This window comes from Physeter macrocephalus, chromosome 16, assembly GCF_002837175.3.
Source record: "Physeter macrocephalus isolate SW-GA chromosome 16, ASM283717v5, whole genome shotgun sequence".
Lineage (NCBI taxonomy): Eukaryota > Metazoa > Chordata > Mammalia > Artiodactyla > Physeteridae > Physeter > Physeter macrocephalus.
In genome coordinates, this window is record NC_041229.1 from 56,478,234 (window position 1) to 56,494,322 (window position 16,089).

The 16,089-nt window shown below is 35.5% G+C and overlaps 1 protein-coding gene across 17 annotated transcripts in view; it reads right to left on the reverse strand.

The window, feature by feature from the left end:
* EMSY (EMSY transcriptional repressor, BRCA2 interacting) overlaps positions 1-16,089 on the reverse strand; it is a 97,971-nt gene that overhangs the window by 37,595 nt on the left and 44,287 nt on the right. For all 17 annotated transcript variants that reach the window (XM_055091581.1, XM_055091587.1, XM_055091589.1 and 14 more), the window contains 4 exons: positions 13,993-14,142; positions 11,214-11,384; positions 5,096-5,232; positions 2,451-2,624 (listed from right to left, as the gene is read on the reverse strand). In XM_055091581.1, the coding sequence (XP_054947556.1) occupies positions 2,451-2,624; positions 5,096-5,232; positions 11,214-11,384; positions 13,993-14,142 (632 nt within the window). The remainder of the gene's footprint in view (positions 1-2,450; positions 2,625-5,095; positions 5,233-11,213; positions 11,385-13,992; positions 14,143-16,089) is intronic.

Genomic DNA, 16,089 nt, shown 5'->3' on the forward strand with positions numbered 1-16,089 from the left:
AATACAACCAGTATAAATTTAGAGCATTTAAAAAATGCTTGGGGCTTCCCCGGTGGCACAGTGGTTGAGAGTCCGCCTGCCGATGCAGGGGACACGGGTTCGTGCCCCAGTCCAGGAAGATCCCACATGCCGTGGAGCGGCTGGGCCCGTGAGCCATGGCTGCTGAGCCTGCGCATCCGGAGCCTGTGCTCCGCAATGGGAGAGGCCACGACAGTGAGAGGCCGGCGTACCGCAAAAAACAAACAAACAAAAAAAACCAAAAAAAAAACAAATAAAAATAAAAAATGCTTAACTTCTAGGTCATGATGAAACAAATATTTTTCTGACACAGAAAACAGTATTTTGTACATTTATTATAGTTTGGGCACAGCACTGTTCATCAAAGACTAATTCAATCTATGAACAAATTATAGCAGGCCACACACAAAATTTCAAGCAGTACATGATATATTACAACAGCTATGATTCTAACAAGAGCCTTTGACCCTGTTTTTTCTTGTCTGTAATGACTTCAGGAGTCATTTTACAGTCTGTAGGCTATAGAGCAGAATGATAGTCACAAACTAAGGATGGCAGAACAGAAAAGACACAAGGAGCCTAGATTCCCAAGGGAATTTTTGAGTCACAATAACAGTCCAGGATTTCCTTCCTCTGAATATTTATCAACATAATAAAAATAAAACTCTAATCTGTTTAAGCCACTGTTCTTCAGGTTTCTTTTCTTTAGCAACCAAATGAAATTCCTAATTAACACAACTGCACAAAGTAAAATTGCTAAGGACCTAAGCCATCTTTGAAGAAATCCCCAGAGGAACACTAATTTAGACAACTATTAGAATCAATAAGGAACATGTGATAGATCAACTCTTGGCAAAGGTCAAAACCACAGACACTACAACAAGTGAAACAGGAGAAAAGTTTCACAGTGAACCATTCCACTTCAAAATTTGGACTCTGGGAGTTAACTTCAATTGTGTGCATGGAATAAAAATGTTACTTCACCACAATTATTTTTTATTCTCCCATATATAAGTTACTAAACCTTTTCAGACTCTTTAAGTCACCATTTCCAAAAATTCAAGAATGAAAACATGGGTTATGACTTAGATGATGGAGCAAATGAAACTGTTACAGTTGAAATTTAAAGGCAATTTGAAGGCTTCCCTGGTGGCGTAGTGGTTGAGAGTCCGCCTGCCAATGTAGGGGACACGGGTTCGTGCCCCGGTCTGGGGAGATCCCACATGCCGCGGAGCGGCTGGGCCCGTGAGCCATGGCCGCTGGGCCTGCGCGTCCGGAGCCTGTGCTCTGCGACGGGAGAGGCCACAACAGTGAGAGGCCCGCGTACCACAAAAAAAAATAAAAGTAAAGGCAATTTGAACTTATTAGAAAATCACAAAACTTATTGTTTAGATACGTAAACTATTTGGCTATAATACTGAGGGAACTGATTCTAAAGGCAAATTATTAGTTTATAGGTAAATTAGTATCTTTCACAAAAATTCTAGGATAGCATTTCTCAACCAAAGCTGACATTGATTCCTTTGATATTCTCAGAAAAGTAAAGTACCTGCAAAATAAACAGTAGCCCAGCAACACAGGATTAAATCCCGAGCCTCAATTTCCCAGACAAATCTCCAGAAAAGCTCCCTTATCGTTTACTTGTTGAAAAATGAACAGTTCTCCAGCTTCTCCATTATTTAGGTTTCAAGTAAATCAAATTTTATAATATCCAAAGTGCTTTCAAAGGCCATATATGCTTATAAAAAATAAATACTTTTCTTTGAGAGATTATGAATAACTACCATCATCCCTCAACCATCTTCTTCTCAAAAAACAATATATATCTTCAGCAAATTTTATTCCAAGGGGATTCTTTTCTTTTTTTTTTCAAAGATTTAATTTTATTTATTTTTTTGGCTGTGTTGCGTCTTCGTTGCTGCGTGCAGGCTTTTTCTAGTTGTGGCGAGCGGAGGCCACTCTTCGTTACGGTGCGTGGGCTTCTCCTTGCAATGTCTTCTCTTATTGTGGGGCACGGGCTTCAGTAGTTGTGGCTCACAGGCTCTAGGGCGCAGGCTCAGTAGTTGTGGCACACGGGCTCTAGAGCACAGGCTCAGTAGTTGTGGTGCACGTGCTTAGTTGCTCCGCGGCATGTGGGATCTTCCAAGACCTGGGATCAAACCCGTGTCCCCTGCATTGGCAGGCAGATTCTTATCCACCACGCCACCAGGGAAGTCCTCCAAGGGGATTCTGTTCTCTAACCTTTGCTCATGACATGACACAAATATTTAAGATATGTATTTTTTTAAGTACTGAAAAGTACTGTTTTGAAAACAGATGATTATACACATTCAATCATAACTTTTAATAATCTGATTCTTTAAATATTACTGATCTTTTCTAGGAATTTGAAATATACCAGAGTCAAGAAAAATCACCATATCTTAGCATACCTGTGTTTTCCCTTGCTGCCCATAAACAATTTTTGTTGGGATGATTTTAGCTGCTGGTTGAACTGTAGAACCTATTCCTTTTGGCTGAGTTACAATCATTTTGGTGATGGGTCTTGTAGCAGTGATAATAGCTGGTTTTGCTCCTGTTGGCACCGTCTGAATAGTCTTTTCTCCCTAAATTGAAGTCAGTAAATATATGAGATTTATATGCATTTTTTCACTGAAAATCACAGAAAGGTTTTACCAGGATGATGGGCAAAGGGCTGTAAACTCTGCAACAAAGTACAATGTTTCCAGGTGATCAAAAATCTTAGACCTAGTTGAAATGATCTCAGAAGTCCTCTGACCAACCTTCTGTCCTATGAAGGCATTAAACATTTCTTGGTGAGTGAATTTTAAAAAATCACCTTATGTAAGAATACTTATTATACTGTCTCATTCACAGAATATGTATATAATATAGAGTCAAAAATTATAGAAGACTATATACTAAAATGCTAACAATGGTTATCTCTAAGTGTTGGGACTATAGGTCTTGTCCCAACATTCATCTTTATTGACAGTTTATGTGAAATGAACATATGTGTAATAAAAAAATTACTGTGCATTTTTACCAATAGCTAAATGTTCACATACAAAATAAACTGCCTCAGTTCCCCAAACATGATATTATAAGGATATATAGCAGAATGCCTATGTGAAACAGTATGGGCAAGAGATGAAATCAGCAGAGATATTAACATTCTTTCTGAGGTTACATGGGAAAATACAAAGAAAAAACTTAGGACATTTCCCACATCAGCATGTTACTAATATCACTTTAGTCTATTAACTAGATAGTTTAAGCCCATTAACTTTTCACCATTTTCATCTGCTTTATTCTTAAGTACCATTTTCTGGTCATTTATAGAGTCAATACTTGAGCTTAACTAAATTAAATTCAAATATAGTCATTTTACTAAACTATTAAAATTAAAAAAGTTAAAATCCATAAAATTAAAAAGGAACGGATCTGAAATTTTTTCACCTTATCAGTTTTTCTTTTGAGTCATCATCACCTAAATGTGTGCCCATCTCAACTTAGCAGCCAGTAAAAACAAAGCACCCAGGTGAGCTGGCAAAAAGGTAATCACTCTGTGAATTTAGAGCTAAATGATTACAAAATTCACATGTTTAAATATCTGCTGCAGTTATCTAAGGGAAACATGGAGTGTCTGCCAATCATGTGATTACTTATTTTAATACACGTACACCCTTCACAGCAGCATCTCTGGAAAGAGCTCTAGTTCATTTGCCAAGAGCTGCTAGTTTGCAAGTGGGCATGCCCTTCTATTAAGCAGCTCAATGGGCCCTGTCCAAGTATAATTATAAAGACCATTCAAAACCAATCAAAACCAACTAGCAGGCTATTTTTTTAAAAAGCTCTTCTGGTGCGTGTGTGTGTTTACGCATGCACAGGTAAGCAAGTTATGAGTACAGGTACATGTACATATGTGGTTAAGTGGATGGTCTTATACTCTGATCTGCTTGTTTGACTATCATTTCCTGTGTCAAACTGTTGCTATTAGATGTATATAGCAGCTAGTACTCACACACACTATTCTTAGATCTATGTGACCATAGGACCTAGAGTACATGGCACTCCCCTCTTTTAATATCAAGTTCCATGAAATTACAAACCAAAAGATAAAGCATTCTGAAAATCTGAATTCTAATCCTGGCTTTACTTTTGGCTTACTATGTGAACTAAGGTTAGGAAAAATCTATGTTTTCCCATGTAATGAAAAAATCTAATACTAGACCCCTACCAACACTGTAAAGACTGTGATGCCTAGGAAGCTACTAGAGATCAACTACAATGAAGTATAGCATTTTTTTTTTCTAGCAAAGTAGGGACACTACCAAACCTAGACAGTTAAGTACAGAGAGTAATAACAGTAAGAAAAAAAAAATTATTGAGGACTTCCTATGTGCCAGGCACTGTTCTAAGCACTTTCAACAGCTACCAGTTAGTTACTCAACAAATTCACTGGTAGAGATCATCATCCTCAACGTACAAATGAGGAAATTAAGGATGAGAGAAGTCGAATAAGTTAGCCAAAGTCAAACAATTATGATACTCAGAGACAAAGCCTAGGTTTGGCTAACTCCAAATCCCTTAACCTCTTAACAACTGCCTTCAGAACTATAAATGAATCTGTTATTTATTTGATTTTTTTTCACTAGCTCAAAGAAGTAAAAATGAAAGTAACAAATCATTGTCATTAATTTAGTCTTAGTCCCAAATATTTCTCTTTGCCTAGCCGAGGTGAAATACTAGACTGGTATCTATTGGCCAAAAGCAGGAATAAACTGTCCTCTGACAGAGGTCCCTCTGTAGTTAACCCAGTGGAATCTTCCATCTGGACCAAGCTAAGCATCTAAATCATGGTCATAAGCAACTTAGCTATGAACAACATGTTTTAGAAATTACTGTAAAAAATGGCATCAGTGGGTGGTGTTTTTTAACAGTTATTACATCACAGTAGGGTAAATCAAGCCATTCTGGCCATTGTGGGTTCTGAAGTCCTTAGACAAATATTTGTATAGCTGTTCTTTAAAATCCTTAGCGGACTGCTGAGTCTGCAGTTCAAGCTCTTACTTACTCCAGCATTAAGTAATGTTGTGACAACGTTTTTGCCCGGGAGGCCTTGAATGGTGGTTCCTTTTCCTGTAGTCTTTTGCACAACAATCACATTGGGCTTGGAAGTCATTGGGATTGTAGTGATTTTGGTAGTCGTTCCTTAGAGAAGGGGGGAGAAAAGGAGGCCCGCGTTAAGGACTAGTGATATTTGGTTACTTCTGTTTACGTTGCATACAATTAATACATGTAGTTGATGTCATCCCTAGATGACATAAAGGCTGTCATGAGGATGAAAATGAAGGCCTGGAATAATAAATTACAAGTTGTCCTAGAATGAGAGAATATTAAGAATTAACTCTTACAGCATTCATCTTTTTGTAATCTGAGGGCCTACACACCAAACTCAGAATCTAAAAATATCAATATCTGCTTCCCCATCAATATTCCTCTCCTGACTAGTTAACTGAAACAAATTAGAAGCTCTATTCCATGACAAACATTTCTCCCAAACTCAATGGTATTACCTATGTGACTAGTGTGATAGGAAAACTCTTCAAAAAATAACATAAAAAAGAGGTAAATTTGTATCAAAATTCTCATATAACACTAGTCTATAGAGAAAACTGATGAAAAGAAATGTCATTTATTTTTATGTGACAAGAGAAAGACAAAATAAACACAGTCACAGACCAAGTCAGATGAAATGTATACTCATCACCTGCAGCACTCTGAAAAGTCTGAGGATGAAACCCTAATTTATATACTTATATATATAAACTTATATTTTCCATCATTAACATCTATGTAGTAGATCTATATCTACTGATCCAAACATATTATTATCTTACCCTCTCCCCAACATGCTTCCACAAACTGCTTCTCTTCCACCTAACAAATCTATCTACCTATCAAATTTATACCCTATATTCTTCTAATTGTTCAAGTTGGAAATCCTGGTGTCAATCTTTGCTTCTTGCCTTGTCTTCACTCCCTGTACCCTCTAACAAAATGAAAACCCCTTAGCTCCACACTGTATCTTTTCACGCCACTGACTCCTCAGTGCTTAGCACACACCGTATGGCAATTACTCAAGTAATCGTTCAACGCGTATGTGAAAGAACTAAATTTGTCACCAACATATGTCTTCTTTCAAAATGTTATCAATGCCAGCTCAATAGACAGGCCCACATCTCTTTTGGCTTCCCATATTTTCTCCCTATTTCAAGTTTCTCTATCATTCAAATAGCTCTGATGCATCCTGCCATAGCAAACATCCTAAAAAAACAAAAAAACAAAAAAAACTCATTTCACCATATCAAGAACGAACAACATGTGAAATTGGTCAAAAGCTTTCCAAATCCCCATTGTATTTAGTTCCAACTTCCTGTCTTGGGTTTCAGAATCCTTTATAATCTGGCCTTAAATCCACCAATTAGATCTTATTTGTTCCTACTCCAAAATACACACCATAAACTCTAGTTTAACAAGTAACTCCTTTTACTATGGCTTCCTATTACCTACCACACAAAGACCAAACTCCTCTGCTTAGCCCTCCAGGTTCCATCAGACCTTAATTTTCAGGATTATCCAATATACACCTCTCCTTCAATGTGCTGGTTTCCACACTGGTCCTTGAGCACATCAATCCCAGTGCTCCTTCTGCACCTATAATTTTCTCTACCTATGAAAACAGGCTTAAACTATCTAGTCATATTTTTCTGCTATAGGCTTGCATATCATTTATCAAATGACTAAGCACAGAATGGGTACACATTAAAAACACAACTGATTAATATACTCTCAAGAATAAAAGTTAAAATTTAATCTTTTCTACTGGCAAACTTTAGCATTTCTTATTAAGAATATTCTAGTTATATGTCAGCTTTTGGCCATCTTGTTACAATATCTTTATAATACACTTGCCATCATCTAATGCCTCATCAGTCCAAGGTAGCATGCTCAGGTAACATAAAAAAGCACTTTTATCCGTGGGCCAGTTTCACAAATGTTTTTCCCTTTACCTGCAGTCTCTGAACAGTGAACTGTTAAGAGCCACAAAAACCAAGCTGCCTCTTATCCACTTACATCAACTTTAACTCTTAATTAACTCCAGTCCCTCATATGTGATTATGATGCCTCCTCTGACAATGCTCCCTCACCAAATATTTGGTTAATAAAAAAGTGTTCTTAGAAACTAAGCATTAAAAACTATCTCAATGAAATGTAAACCAAGATTTAACTCCATACCAAAGTACAAGGATCACTTTTTTGCTTTTTTGACAAAACTTGCTTAACAAATGAATTATATTTATAACTATGAAAATGTCAAATCCTTTCCATTACAGGTGTGTCAATTTATGAGACAGTTGCAAACCAAGCTCACCAGCTTAACAAAATGGGAGGTGGGGGCAATGTTAGAAAATAGAAGAAAAAGGCATAGCATAAGGAAAAGGAAGTACAGCATTAAGTTACAATTATGAATAAATTAAGAATACAATTTATGACTAGAATTATCAAATTATAAAAGTTTAAAATTCCAATAGCATGTTTCTATATCTCAGGTGACATCTACATTATATTGAAGAAGGAAGTATTACTCATTTAAAACAATGTCTTCCTCGGACTTCCCTGGTGGCGCAGTGGTTAAGAATCAGCCTACCAATGCAGGGGACACAGGTTCAATCCCTGGTCCAGGAGGATCCTACATGCTGCGGAGCACCTGAGCCTGTGCACCACAACTACTGAGCCTGTGCTCTAGACCCCGCAAGCCACAACTACTGAGCCCACGTGCTGCCACAACTACTGAAGCCCACACGCCTAGAGCCCGCGCTCCACAACAACAGGAGCCACTGCAATGAGAAGCCTGTGCACCGCAACAAAGAGCAGCCCCTGCTCACCCCAACTAGAGAAAGCCCGCACGCAGCAACAAAGACCCAACACAGCCAAAAATAGATAAACAAATAAATAAATAAAGTCTTCCTCTATGTTTCATAGTATTCAGTGTATAGTTCTGTTACAAGAGACTATACAAGTTCACCTGTTTAGCATTCTTTAGGGCAGAGAATGCACCTCATGTACATCACGGTGTATCACAGCATCTGACCCCATATCTAGTTCATAGCGTATTAGAGAACTCACCTATACAGTCTTTACTTATAAAAAGTCAAGATACAATGGGTGCAAGTAAATGTGAATCACATTTGGATCATGGGCCATGATACTGACACATTCCAGAGATTCTTATTCAAAAATAAGATGCCTGTAAAAGTTTGAGCATTATGGTAGGTAGGCTTAAAGAACACAAATTTATTGGCCCAGATTTTACTAGTCACAGATTCTTAAATCACTCTGACAATCTTGGTTTTTTGGATAATGTTTTATGTGTTACTTTGCTCAAAGAATGAGCAAACGAATGAACAAATGGACAAGTATATAGACGCAAGCCTTGCCTGGACATTGTACTAAAGATCAAGGGAATCAAAATCAAGTCCTGCCATTTTCAAAGGTTCTCATAATGTCCTTAGAGTCAAGATAATGAGTTTATCTCTGAAGGAGCCCATCTTCTGTATAAAATAGGCATGATTTTTCAACCAACCTTCAACAAAGCTCTCCAAAAGACTTACATATCTGATAGTTCTCTCTATATATACACATATAAGTAAATATTTGATTCTATAAGATATGAATTAAATAATTGCAAAAATAGTCATGCCTTCCACTTAATTGCTTATTCTAATAAAAACTTGACCTTTCTAGAAAGCACTTTGAAAGCATGAACTTGCCTTCCAGGATATTATACAAAGAAAATAAGAACTTCACATAATAATTTATGTATAATGATGTTCGTCACAGGATTATTTATGACCAAAAAAAATTGTTAAGTAACCTAAAACATTCAACAATGAATAAACAGTTAAATCATGGTGCATCATATGAGAGAACACTGTATAGTCATTAATCTGGGGCGGGGGTGGGGTGTCAAAATACATTTAATAGAATGGGAAAATGATATATTATATGAAAAAAGATTAAAACTGATTGTATTAGATCTAAATTTAATTTTAAAAATATACATATATATACAAAAACATTTATACAAAAATCTAAATAGAAAAAGGAATAAACAGAAATATATACACTTAAATTTTAACATATTTCTCTAGATGGCGAAAATTACAGGTTTTTAATTTTCTTTGTATACCTTTCTGTATTTTCCAAATTCCCCACAATAAAGGGGAAAATATCATTTTTTTAAAGCCTTCTATTCTTACAGCCAGGTGTTTGAGTATATTTTAAGAAAAGCATTTCTTTTTGGTTGCGGGGTGGTGGGGGCATGGACTCTAGTATCCAGCATCTGATCATGGATGAAGGCAGAAAACTATCTAAATTCATCCAACCAGGCTTATCGGTTTACTGTGAAAAGACAGGGATTGAAAACTACTAATAAACTAACTGATAACCCCAGTATCATGGAACAACAAGAGTATTATAAAATAAGAAAACTATCTTTATAAAGAATATTGATATGTAACATAAGGATCAGTTTAAAGCAGTCAGAAATGAGAGAAGTTCTTTAGAATTAAAGTGTCAAATAGTGAAGCAAAGGCTGAGGCAAAATGAGCTCCATGCAATGAATAAAGCTATTTCAGCTACGAGCCCAGTATATCCTACAGTGCTGAAAAAGTTTAAGAACTCTTCCTCTGTATACCCATACACTTGAAATAGCGACTAACCATGAGTTACTTCATACTTAAAAACAAAGGTGGATGAAATGTATACACATGTAGGGTATATATCTCACCGCCTCTTTGTTTTTAGGGCAATGTGTTTGCCTGTATTGCTCTAACCTCATACAAAGCAGCTAAATCATAAATAAGGTTTGAAAACAGAGGCTTCGTGACATGAAGACATTCCTTCAAGCTATATGGTATTAAGAATTCATATGTAAGTAAAGAAAAACCCTTATGGTCATAAAAAGCTATACACTAATAAAAAACATGATTACTTTTTGAAAAACGTTTAAGTATGTGCTCTATGCTATTTAAAGATATTGTCAGGTAATAAATTATAATTCAAGTTTTAACTGTGTTATTTAAAATATCCTCTTAAAAGCTGAAGTATGATGATTCTTTCCCTACTGGTTTCACCCTCCTCAGTTTGGCAAACATTGAAACTTACACTTAAAAAGTAGAGCCAAAATTAGCAGCTTTAAATATAGTGCTTTATGCCAATACCGTGCCCTGCTTTGTTTTTTTTTTCACTCCTTGAGTTATCAGCAACATCATATTACTTCCAGGAACTTCACTCCCTTCACTTTAAAATGTTAGAACAATTCACCTGGGGCATACAAAATATGGCTAGTCTACAAAAATGGTAGACAGTTAAAGTCCACAGGGCTTGCTTGGTCAGAGATTATTCATATCATTTTAATTGAAAAATAATAATCAATGAAAATGGATATCATGTTAACATTCCACTTCAGGGTACACAACGCAAATATTGCAGGAATAAATGACCCAATAAAAACCAGGTAAGGTTCCAAAATACCAATAAATATTAGCCTTCACTATCTGAGTAAAACATTTTTAAAAAGTAAATAGCCAATATAAATGGTGAAAAGCAAATAAAAATATTCAAGTATTTTTATTTTTAATATGCTAAAGTGACATTAGTAATTGAAATTATGAGATATGATCTCTCAAACATATTTAGACTAATAAATACTAGTTCTTCCTCTATCTAGCTTGTATGGTTTTGGACAGGTAAGTTCATCCTCTAAACTTAAATATGTCTGTACCTGTAGACTGGGGCTGATACCAACTATTTCAGAGTTATGAGGTATGAATGAATTGATAAATGGGGCAATACTTTGTAAATGAAAAATCTCTATGCAAATGTAAACCATAATCCTTCCATTCTGATTAAATGCAACTAAATGTTCTAAAACTCTCAAAAGCTTAACGTATGAAGATTTAATACTAGAACTAAAAAACTATACTTAATCACTAAAACATCAGGACTAAAAACAAAGCTCTAGATTTCTAAGCAGAAAACTGCGATCAGACAGAATCCTTCAACAGTGAAATGTTTTTTCCTCTTATTGGTCACCTATACCTTTAACGTATTTCAGATATACCTACCAGAAACTATATTACTGCTAATTATCTTGCCCCCCAAGGTAGCTAATGATTTGGGTACTACTGTAATAATGCTACCACTGGTAGTTTTCACGTATGTTGCAGCTCCAGGGGTTGCAGCCATCCGACCTATAGATGGGCTCACTGTTGGCCGAGTATAGGTTGCCTGTGTGCCTATAAAAGGGAAAAGCCAAGAGAAAAACTTGTCATAACTTTTAGAAGAATGACAATTTATACAGTTTAACTATAATTCAACATAATCTACATTGCTTTAACTTGAAAATGGAATTTCAAGGTGTCAAGCCATTCAGTAACAATTTATAGCCAGTTTTCAATGCACATAGCAAGAACTATAGCCAACTCAATTTGAAATAATTTTACACGTAAAATTTTGTGATGTGTTGCATCAAATTACTAACCCCAAGAAAAAGTATAACCAAGTCTGTTCCTTTCTTCCATTACCCTTCTTCCACTTGTTTGATGCCAAAAGAAACTTAAATTTAATCATCTTTCCTGCCAGAGCATTTTAGATATTTCTGTTATAAATTTCAAGGTCTCTGCATCTGTTTTATGCCGTCTCAGTGCCAAACCCAAAGGCAGCACTCAGCAAATAAGGCAGTTTATTGTTTGCCTAAAATTTTATAAATTTTTACTGTTTTGTACTCTGCTACCCTCTAAATATATTTCCATCTTTTAAAGAGTTATTCCATCATTTAACTAGAGATTAAAATTGAAGCTGTCGAGAGTTACCAGGAATATTTCTTTTTAGCCTAAAAAGTTCACTATTTACATATTTACTCTTAACTGACACATTAGAATATTTTTCTTCATATCTCTCAAAGGACTTTACATTCTTCCCAGGTATTTCTAGGACTTTTCCCTTTCCCCAAACAGGAATTAAAAATTAACCAGATAAGCCTGTTGTAGTTTGTCACAAATCTGGTAACTCAGAAACACTATTCCTAAGCACTGTTCCTAAGTTCCTAACACTGTTCCTAAGAGCCGTTAGCTTTGGGGAGAATGAACATAACTCAGATAACCTTCTTCAACTGAAAAAAATTTTTTCATGATAATTAGATTCAGGGGTCACTGTGATAACCATTTCAACAACCCCCTCCCAAAAACAGTTTTACCCAGTTAGTATTTACCGTTTTAAAATATAATCACTACCCAAAAAAGGGAGAAGTGGAAGAACATTAAGTAGAATTACTTTAAATTGATTACAAACATACATCTAAATCAGAAAAAAAATCTAGTGCAAAATAAATATGCTATGAAGATACATAGTTTGAATTAGTTAATTATAGCTGGAAAATATTTCAACTTAAGCTTTTGTTTTAAAATTAGAAACACTTATTCTAATATATATACATAAGCACAGACACAATATTATTTTTCACTACCTTTCCCTAACATGAGGAATCATATCTACATAACACTACTATCTTTGTACTAAATGGAGAAAAGTTTTGGGTGAAGAATGACAGATTTAATGCAAGAATAACAGTGTTTTTAAAGCACAGGATTTGCAAAGAGACAGAAAGTAGAATGGCAGTTACCAGGGACTGGGGGAAGGTGGGAATGCAGAGTTATTGTTTAATGGGCACAGAGTTTCAGTTTGGGAAGATGTACAAAGTTCTGGAGCTAGATGGTTGTAATGGTTGTAAAACAATGTGAATGTACTTAATGCCAATGAACTGTACACTTAAAAATGGTGAAAATGGTAAATTTCATGTTATTTATATTTTACCACAGTTTTTTTTTTTTAAAGCAGTTTTGGGAGTCAAACAGTTCTGGATTCAAATCCCAGTCCTGTCTTTTATTGGCTGTGTGGCCTTGTGCATATTGCTTAACATAAGCCTCTGTTTTGTCTCTGAAAATGAAGATATTAAAGCCGAAGGGAGATTAAGGGTAATGCTTATACATACTTTTATATAATGACCAATAGATGATAGCTTATAAACTTGAGAAAGGAATCATTTTACACTCTAGATTCTATTATCTAAATCTGGCCCTCTTCAAAACGTTTGGTAAGAGTAATACAAATTTAAAATAATGGTACTGCCTAATTCTAACATTAATTAATAGTAATGGCTATTGAGCACTCTGTTGGGGACTTTACATACCTGATTTAACACTTACAATAACTTTACGGTACAAGTTTTATGATCACATTGAAACAGACAATGGAAAAGACTGAGAGGAATTAAAGTAAACTGCTCAAGGTCACAAAGGGTGGTACTATTTAAAATGTTCTATACTGTCACTTCCTTGGGCATAGCCTGGATGCTCTCATAACTGGGTAAAATGGCATCCTAGGCTTTTCTCAGTCTGAGTAATGCTTACTACACTGTAATGTAATATAGATTCTCAAACTCATCAGTGTGAGATCCTTGTGGGCTGGGACTGTGTTTTCATTCACTCAACAAATCCTGACTAAACACCTAATTACAGACTAGCTCTACATATATATGGTGAATAAGACAGACAAGGTCCCTTATCCTAATGGAGCTCATGGTCTAATAAGGTGAATAACATTAAACAAAGTAACAAAAAGTAGCTAAGTAATTAGAAATTATAGTATGTGTTATAAAGGAAAAGAAGAGGACCATGACAATAGCAGAGAGCTAATTTCATTTGGGAGGAGGGAAGAGTCAAGAAAGACCTCTTTGAAGAACTGTCTCATTAATTTCTATATTCCCAATGTCAAGTACATTGCTAGTACAGAGAAATTACTCAATAAGTATGATGAATGAATGGACTGACGCTCAAGAAAACTTACCAGTAGGAGTGGTTACAAGTTTAGTTGTCATAATTGCACCATTACTGCTAACCACCATAATTGGGGAATTGCTACTGGTGGGCAGAGTTGCTGTCACTGGTTTGGGTAAGATTTTACTTGGTTGAACTTGTTGTGTGATGATTTTAACACCTTTGAAAGAAGAAAGATAAATCTCAGTACAAATTATTTTTAATAACATGTGCTTTGTATCAACCCAAGAGGGCAGCAGTTACACACATTTACTGAGTCTTGCCTAAAAAGAGGCTTTTGTTCATACTGATGGAAGATATTCTTTTAACTTTTATTCCTCAAATTCCTATCGTCCCAAATTTCTCTCATTCAGAAACATAATTAAAATACCACAAAAGCTATTAACAAGTTTTAATGAAAAACAATTCTTCTTTTGTCTATGATCATATCAATAAGAGCTTTCAAACCAAATTAGCCATTGATCTGAACTTTTACAGACAAATAATCTGTGTTCCATGCAAATACTTGGGATGAAAGGATTAGGATAAGAAGTCAAAAATAAAAGCAGGGCAGGAATAGGGATGCAGATGTAGAGAACGGATGGACGGATGGACGTGTGGACACAAGGTGGGAAGGGGAGGGTGGGATAAATTGGGAGATTAGGATTGACATATATACACTACCATGTGTAAAACAGATAGCCGGTGGGAACCTGCTGTATAGCACAGGGAGCTCAGCTTGGTGCTCTGTGATGACTTAGAGGGTTGGGATTGGGGGTGGGGGTGAGGGGTGGGAAGGAGGTCCAAAAGGGAGGGGATATATGTATACATACAGCTGATTCACTTCGTTGTACAGCAGAAACTAACACAACATTATGAAGCAATTATACTTCAATAAATAAAAATTAATGTAGCTTTTATATATTCTCAACTCTACCAAAGATTTCTCTAACCTCTTAAGACTATAAAGAGCAAGAACATTTTCTTTTTGAACATTTATTTTTAAATTGACTTCTTTTAAAAGTACTTAAATAGCTCACTTTGTCAAAAGTAAAGAATGCACTATTATTGCACCTACATAAAATATGCATGTGGACAAGAACTTGAAGGCAGTATATAAAAATAAAATTAAAATGTTAGGGTGGTGATGTTATGATATTTTTTACATTTTTCAAATTTTTAGTTTAAATGTTATAAGTGTTACACTGCCTTTTCAAATGTAAGATGTCCATTTAAAAGAAATCTCTCATGTTAACTACAAATTTAAGTACTAATAATTGTTAACTAAGGAAGGAAATTTTTGGTAACACTTTTTCCCCACTAAACTTCACTGAAATAATTCATGGGATAGAATACATTTCAACAGACAACTAAAATTTTTATTACTTTTTTGGATGGTGATTTAGGTTAAGACATTAGGAAGCAAACAAATTTATATATTTAATAGCCTTAAATAATTTTAAAATACTTGTAGCCAACAAAGAAGTTAAAATTATGACATCCAGGCATAATTAGGCAAATTACTTAATAATCTCTATGACTCAGTTTTCTCATCTATAAAATAAAGATACTATTAGTATATACCTTCTTGGGCTATGTGAAGATTAATTACATCACAGTTGTGAAGTACCTAATACATAACAAGAGTTCAAGAAATAAAGTATTATTATTGTATAAATAAATTCTGATTATAATAAATCATAAACTGTGAAGTTGTAGGGAAAAAATGATTTCTAATATTATCTTATTAATGAATTACAATAATGCTTATGGTACATAAAAAGAAACCCCCAAAGAAATAAGCACAGAGAAAAAAATTAAGGAAATCATAAGACACTACTTTGCTTAGTCCTACACAAACAAGTTGAAAATTTGGATCAAATGGGTAATTTTCTAGAAAAACAGTATTTATCAAAAATTGACCTCAATGGGCTTCCCTGGTGGCGCAGTGGTTGAGAGTCCGCCTGCCGATGCAGGGGACACGGGTTCGTGCCCCGGTCTGGGAAGATCCCACATGCTGCGGAGCGGCTAGGCCCATGAGCCATGGCCACCGAGCCTGCGCGTCCGGAGCCTGTGCTCCACAATGGGAGAGGCCACAACAGTGAGAGGCCCACGTACAGCAAAAAAA